Source organism: Panicum hallii, chromosome 4 (assembly GCF_002211085.1).
Source record: "Panicum hallii strain FIL2 chromosome 4, PHallii_v3.1, whole genome shotgun sequence".
In the NCBI taxonomy this organism is placed as follows: Eukaryota; Viridiplantae; Streptophyta; class Magnoliopsida; order Poales; family Poaceae; genus Panicum; species Panicum hallii.
The window spans coordinates 10,571,266-10,578,303 of record NC_038045.1 but is presented as its reverse complement, the minus strand read 5'-3'; the positions used below and the strand labels follow the sequence as shown (position 1 = coordinate 10,578,303).

The 7,038-nt window shown below is 47.1% G+C and overlaps 2 protein-coding genes across 2 annotated transcripts; both read left to right on the top strand.

Annotated features, from left to right (window-relative positions):
* The first annotated feature begins 2,064 nt into the window (after nt 1-2,064).
* Nucleotides 2,065-3,911, top strand: LOC112890342 (zinc finger BED domain-containing protein RICESLEEPER 2-like). The gene is made up of 2 exons (XM_025957250.1): nt 2,065-3,070; nt 3,793-3,911. Exons 1-2 carry the CDS (start codon nt 2,065-2,067, stop codon nt 3,909-3,911), a joined length of 1,125 nt encoding a protein of 374 aa, XP_025813035.1.
* A 1,635-nt stretch (nt 3,912-5,546) lies between these two features.
* LOC112891133 (basic 7S globulin 2-like) lies at nt 5,547-6,806 on the top strand. Its single transcript, XM_025958065.1, has one exon. It carries the CDS (start codon nt 5,611-5,613, stop codon nt 6,688-6,690), a length of 1,080 nt encoding a protein of 359 aa, XP_025813850.1. The 5' UTR covers nt 5,547-5,610; the 3' UTR covers nt 6,691-6,806.
* The last annotated feature ends 232 nt before the right edge of the window (nt 6,807-7,038 follow it).

Sequence of the window (7,038 nt, the reverse complement as noted above, 5' to 3'; positions counted from 1 at the left end):
ATTCTTTCTATTATCTTTATTTTCTGGTGCCTTCTTTTTTATTCTAAACCTAATGTAGTTATTATTTTCTGATATTGTAATTTTCTTTTTTTATAATTCATACAATCTATCTTTATGTCTCATACAGCTAGGTTTTAACAAATCTATACTTGACTAGTGAACTATTTATTAATATTGAAGAATGATCCATGATCAATGTGTACAGATTTGTTTACAGTGTTAATTATTTTCAGATTATGGACTATAAATGTTCGCATGTAAGATTATATGTTCATGATGTGGACATATTTGTTTATCTATGCTGCTATTTTGTTCACTCTATCTACTAATTTAGTTGCAATGCTAAATTATTTGTTCGCATTGTAGACTAAATTGTTCGGCGATATGGTATCATTTATTCACAATGTTGAATTTATATTTGTCCTCGACAATCAAATATTTGCAATGTTAAATTTTTGTTCGCGCTATACTATTATTTGTGCATTATGTTTAATTTTTTTATTCGCAGATAATAACTCTCTTTTAAAACTATATATTTATACCTCTCTTTTAAAACTATCTATAATTTGAAACTGATGGAGTAGAACAAAACCGTCTAGCTCGGCCCTAATAAAATTAATATCTGAATCTCGTGCTCTCAAACGTTACAACACCAAGCTAATAATTATGAAAAAAGGGAAACAAATTGGGTGGTGTACACTAATTCGTTTGAGTGCATGAAAATGACTTCTTAGACCACCTCGCTAAAACTGCGGGCGTCACTGAAGGCGAGAGGGTTCTCACATGAGGCCTAAATTAAAATCCTTACAGCCCGTGCACAGCTTGGTAATTGACCCATCTATCACTACCTGCTGCATCCGAGAATGGTTGAACAGGGGAAGAATCAGGCCAAAATCACTTTTACCTTAGAGACAAATAATTTCACTATCTACGGAGAGAGGTGTGTTCATATATGCACTGCACTATGTAGAGATAGTGCTAGCTAGGAATCGACATTCAAGCTAAGTAACAGGTAGTTCATCAACACACATGTCACAAGCTCCTTGAGCCCAACCTTCTGCCCTTCGCTGGCGCTCCACAATTAAAGAGCTAGCACTACTAAAGCAGGAATCATGTAGAGTGGTGTGACCTGAAAAACTATGAGTATCTGATCTTGATCGAATCGATCATCTACTGCCACGGAACAAGCTCACACCGACTTTCCATGCATATTCATTTTTAGCCCTGTTGATGGAAGAATAATCTAATAATTGGATCGGAGCACACGGAAGCGTGCCTATTTTGCCAACAAATGATACAAAAAAAAGGGAAAATGCCATAGCGAGATGCAGCTATAGATGTCCAAATAGTGCGGGCCGCCGTTTGGCCTGAGGCCCGGCACGTTTTTAGCCCAGTACAACCCCGGCACGGCCCGGCCTGCACCGTGCCCGGGCCGGCCCGACGCGACCGGCATGCCGTGCTTGGACACGAAGGCCGGCACGCCAGGCTGGCACGAGCCCGGCACGGTGCCAATAGCAGTCATGGCCTCAGCCCGGTAAGAAATGAGGCCCAGCCCACCTAGCCGCCAGGGTATAAATACCCTCCCGTCTCCCGCTCTCACGCCCTAACCCTAGCGCTCATTTCTCCCCTCTTCCGGCCGCAACTGCAGCTCGCCCTCTGCCCCTCTCCCAGTTGCCACGGAGGCGACGGCAAATCGGCATAGCCGCCTCGCCAGCACGGCGGCGCCGCACAGCTCCTCGTGGATCTCCTTCCAACCTTCCCTATCCTACCTCTCCTCTTCTCATCCTCTCCCCAGCGTTCCTCCTCTCGCCTAACCCTAACCCTAATCCTCCATCTGTCCGTCATTCTAGTCAAGATCTCTCCATTGTCCCCTCGTCGGCGACTCTGGTGCTTCGGCGGTTGCGCAGGTAACGTGCTCTTCGTCTCTAAGCTTCTATGTTCGTCATGGCTTGTAACCCTAACCCTAATCCTCTATCTGTCTCTCGTAGGTGCTGCTCGATGCTTCCATCGAGGGTGTGTCGCGTGCGCCATTGAGGAACCGGAGGCGCAGAGGAGGTGGCGGCCATGGAACTAGATCGGGCCGCCGAGGATGAGGAGTTGATGCTTCAAGACCAGAACGACACAGAGGATGCTAGGCGCTTCATCCTTGGTAGCGGCGCGCATGCTGCTATCGATGTGGACTCCGATGCTGGAACAGGGATGGGAATGGGATCCTCGAGCCCGACTGACCCAAGCACGGCTTCGGCGGCTAGGGGAGGAGGAGGATCTAAGAAAAGGTCCAAAGCGTGGGACGACTTCACAGAGGTCACCGCCATTGAGAAAGGGAAAATGGTAAGAATCGCTGCCATCTGCAATCACTGCAATCAGAGCCTGTCTGTTAAATCCTCTTCTAGCATTGGACATTTGCTCCGCCATAATTGCCCTGCTAAGAAAGAAAAGGAACGTACCGGTAGAATTCAATCTATTCTTAAATATAATCCTGATGGTTCTCTTGTGTGTTGGGAGTACTCTGATGTAGTAGCACGTAATGTATTATGCCGTTTGATTGCTAGAATTGATCTGCCTCTTTGTTTTGCTGAATCTGATGCATTTCAAGAATATATTATGAATGCTCATAATCCTAGATTTGTTAAGATATCTAGGCAAACTATTGCTAGAGATTTGATCAAGCTTTTTAATGAACGTATGGAGAAACTTATTGAAACCTTGAAAAATTCAGTTTCATCTATTGCTATTACTTCTGATATATGGTGTGGTAAGGCTAAAGAGGACTACATTAGTGTGGTTGCTCATTTTGTCAATTTTCATTGGAGGTTAGAAAAGAGGTTACTTGGTTTAAGGCCAATTGAAGTGGTACATACTGGCAGGAACATTGCTGATAGAGTTGCCACGGTGGTAGATGATTATGACATTGCTGATAAAATATTTTCTATTGTTCTTGACAATGCCTCAGCTAATAGAACTGCAGTATCTGTTCTAAAACCTGTGTTTTCTAAGTATATTGGCCATTTAATTCCTCCTGAGGATAAAGAAGAAGATGACTTATCTGCTATTCTCTTGCATCAGCGCTGTAATTGCCACATTGTTAATCTTATTGTTAAATTTGGTTTGAAACGACTGAAGCATTATCTTGATGATTTTAGAACTGCAATTACATTCTTAAATACTTCAAACCAGCGTATTGCTGCATTTAAAAGCTTTTGTTTGAGTTTAGGAGTACCTCTCGCAAGTTTGGTGTGGATATGGATGTTAAGTGGAATTCTACTTACTTAATGCTTAAGCATCTTATTCCTTATCGAAGCACCTTTTCTATCTTTATCCAACCTAACTATCCAGCTAACTCTTTTTTATTGACTGATGACTACTAGGATGTTGCTGAAAAGGTATTATCATTCCTCAAATTGTTCTATGATAGGTCTGTTGCATTGTCTGGAATTTATTACCCCACTTTAACATTAATGCTACATCATATACTTAAATTTGCTAGACATCTAACTGCTTTTGAGAATGATAGACTGCTAAGAGATGCTGTTGTTCCTATGAAAACAAAATTTTTGAAATATTGGAGGAACATACCCATCCTATATTGCTTTGCTTTTGTATTGGATCCTAGAGCTAAAATGAGGGGGTTCAATAAGCTTCTTGTGAAGTTATCTAGACTAACGGGCACAGATTATTCAAGATATCCTACATCTATTTGTTCCAATATAACTAAGATTTTTCAGATATATGAAATGAAATTTGGTGCTGCACGCTTGAGTGCACAACAACATAAATCCGCTGGAAGCGCAGGTAATGTTCCAGAGGCATGGGATGATATCTATGAAGATGATGTCTTGCCTGGAAGGCCAACAGGTACTCCTGTATCTGTATCATCTACTGCTGCTGCTATATCTGAGTTGTCTTCATAACTTGATAGTGATACTGTCACCCAGTTTAACTCTGAGTTCAGTGTTCTAAATTGGTGGCAACGGCATAAGTTGACCTATCCTATGCTTTCTATACTTACTAAAGATGTTCTAACTGTGCTTGCTTCTACTGTATCATTAGAGTCAACTTTTAGTTTAGCTGGCAGGGTGCTTGAGGACCAGCGGCGGCGGCTAACTCCCGATATGGTTGAAGTCTTGTCCTGCATAAAGGATTGGGAGCTCGCTGACATGCAAAGTCAGCACAGTGTGGAGAAAGAGAACAAGGAATTTGAAGCCACCTTTGAAGCAATGTACTTGATGGATGAAGATGTCAACAACAATAGGGACAAAGAGCAGCAAGAAAGAGGGGGTCGAAGATCTTTCCTTTCTAGGAGCTAGCTGTACTCTTTTTCTTTCTAGAGTTTTCTCATGAGGTGTGAGTTTTTACCTAGGAAGATTTTTAATGAGGCAGCATTGCACTACGGCTCCAATAATATTCGTTTGTCATTTCTGTTGTGTTTGTGACTTTGTGTTAAATTATGTTATTTTTGGCATCCTTGGATCGAAACATGCAATTTGAGGTGTTTTAAAGGTGCTGGACCGGCGGACGGCACTGTACTATAGGGCCGGCCGGACCACCGGCATGGCACGGCCCGATTTGACCTAGGTCGTGCCGTGCTTGGGCAGAGGCAGCGGCACGCGGGCCGGCACGGCACGGCCCGATACATGCCTGGCCCGCCACGGGCCGTGCCGGCACGGCCCGTGCTGTTGGACATGTATAGATGCAGCAGCCATCTTTGACTTGAATCGTGGCATCTAATCTCCGGACGATGCTTGGAGAAGAGAAGGATCCTCAAGCAAAATCGGATCCTTCATCCGCCACAACACTCCATAATTATATAAATTTTATGTTGGTCGCCTTATAATCGTCAGTCTGCCGCCCAACGATAAGCATTCAATTTTATTAATCCTTTCAGAAACGTAGTAGTATAGTAAATGTTTTACAGCTGATGCAACATTATATATCTAGAAGCTTAGCTTTTCTTTTCTTTCCTTATTTTAACAGGATATGCTGCGTCTAATCAGTTCAGTCAAAACAGAGAGAAAACATTGGTCAAAGTTCTTCCATCCATAATAATAAGTCATATTGTACGGTCAGAAAGAATCATATAGAATAACGTGTGATGCTAGTGGATAAGTGTACGGCTTCACAAAAGATGCTGACTCCAAATGATCGTAGTTAGAATACGTTTGAGTTCACGCAACTAATTTTAGCTCTAGTACCAGATAGAATGCTATCTAGATAGCTTCCTCTACTAACTAACCATTGGCTCTAGTTGATCCAAAACAGTACCTTAACTCTGGACACGTGAAGAAAGAAACTAGTAATGTGCCTCATGTTCATTTGGCTGATTTGGTACATGTCCAAGTCCAATCAGGCACAGTTGAAGCCAGCTCAGAGATGCCACCTTTGACTTCAAAATGAATCGTGGCACTCTACCTGATTAATCTCCTGCCGACGATGACTCGGAGAACAGCAAGGGCGGGTTCACAAGCAAAGCTCCTAAAGACAGATCGATGATCATGCATCCGTGTAAACTCGTAGCAGTAGTACGTCCACGACCCTCTATAAATGAAACCAGCAACCGCACCAATCCAACACAACACCACCAGCTAATCAGCCCAAACCAAACCGGCAGCGATGTGGAACCCCAAGCCCTTCCTCCTCGCCATCTCTCTCTGCATCTCGGCCCTGTCGACATGCACGGCGGCCGGTGGCGGCAAGCCCCTGGTCTCGGCGGTCACCAAGGACGCGTCCACCTCGCTCTACACAGCGCCGCTTAAGGACGGCCGCCCGCTGGTGCTCGACCTCTCCGGCCCGGTCATCTCCCTGACGACGTGCTCCTCCAAGAACGGGACGGTCACGTCGCTCTCCGCGAACGCCACCAACGGCGCGAACCCGCTGTTCCAGGTGTCCTTCCCCGCCGCGGCCTCTTGCGGCGCGCCGACGAAGCTGCCAGCGGGCGCCGTCGGCGTCGCGGGGCTCGGGCCCTCGGGCCAGTCGTTCCTCGCGCAGGTCGCGCGCACGCAGAAGGTCGCCAACAAGCTGGCGCTCTGCCTCCCCAGCGACGGCAAGACGACGAGCGGCAACAGCGTGGGCGTGGCCATCTTCGGCGGGGGGCCCCTGATCTTCCCGGACCGGGGCGACTTCACGACGATGCTGGCCGGCACGGCTCCGCTCCGCGGGTTCAACGGGTCCCCCGGGTACTACGTCACCGCCACCGGCATCGCCGTGGAGAAGACCCGGATCGGCGTGCCCGGGCCGCTGGTCGTCGGGTTGAGCTCGACGGCCCCCTACACGACGCTCCGCCCCGACGTGTACGCCGCCTTGGTGAGGGCGTTCGACCAGGCCGCGACCGGGCCCAACTTCCCCTGGATGTCGAGGGTCGCCGCCGTGTCGCCCTTCGAGCGGTGCTACAACTCGACGAAGCTGCCGCCGACGCGGCTGGGCTACGCCGTGCCGGAGATCGACCTGGCCCTCGAGGGCGGGAGCACCTACTTCGTGTCCGGCGGCAACTCCATGGTGCAGGTGAGCGCCAACACGGCCTGCCTCGGGTTCGTCCGGGCGGCCGGCCAGGCGCCCGCGGCAGTGCTCGGCGGGTTCCAGATGGAGAACCGCCTGCTGGTGCTCGACGTGGAGAAGAAGCAGCTCGGCTTCACCACCTTTCTCAATGGGGTAGGGCTCTCCTGCAGCAACTTCAACTTCACCCTCGCCGCCTAGTGCGGTGCTGAATCTCGACGCTGCACTGGACTGTATTGTAATAACAGCTTTCGCTGTGTATCAATAAATTGGAGTGTTCCAGACTGATCGATGATGCGGATCAGCATTGCAGCAAATTGTGGCAGCTATCCATCCCGTTGACTGTTTGGCCTTTCTAGTCTCTGCTACTCGGATCTCATCTCACGAAAATACGGCAATGATTTTCGTCAGCCTCGTTAGCCGATAAAAAGTGCGACGAAAATAATTGACATATTTTCGTCGACCAGCAGAGCCAACGAAAATATTTTTATTGTTTTCGTCGGCCACTCAGGCTGACGAAAATGTGAATATATTTTTATCGGCCATATT

Coding starts and splice junctions, on each gene's coding strand:
- LOC112890342 (XM_025957250.1), top strand. CDS start 2,065: ATGGAACTAGATCGGGCCGCCGAGGATGAGGAGTTGATGCTTCAAGAC. Junction 3,071..3,792: donor TATTCTCTTGCATCAGCGCT/GTAATTGCCACA, acceptor CTGGAAGCGCAG/GTAATGTTCCAGAGGCATGG.
- LOC112891133 (XM_025958065.1), top strand. CDS start 5,611: ATGTGGAACCCCAAGCCCTTCCTCCTCGCCATCTCTCTCTGCATCTCG.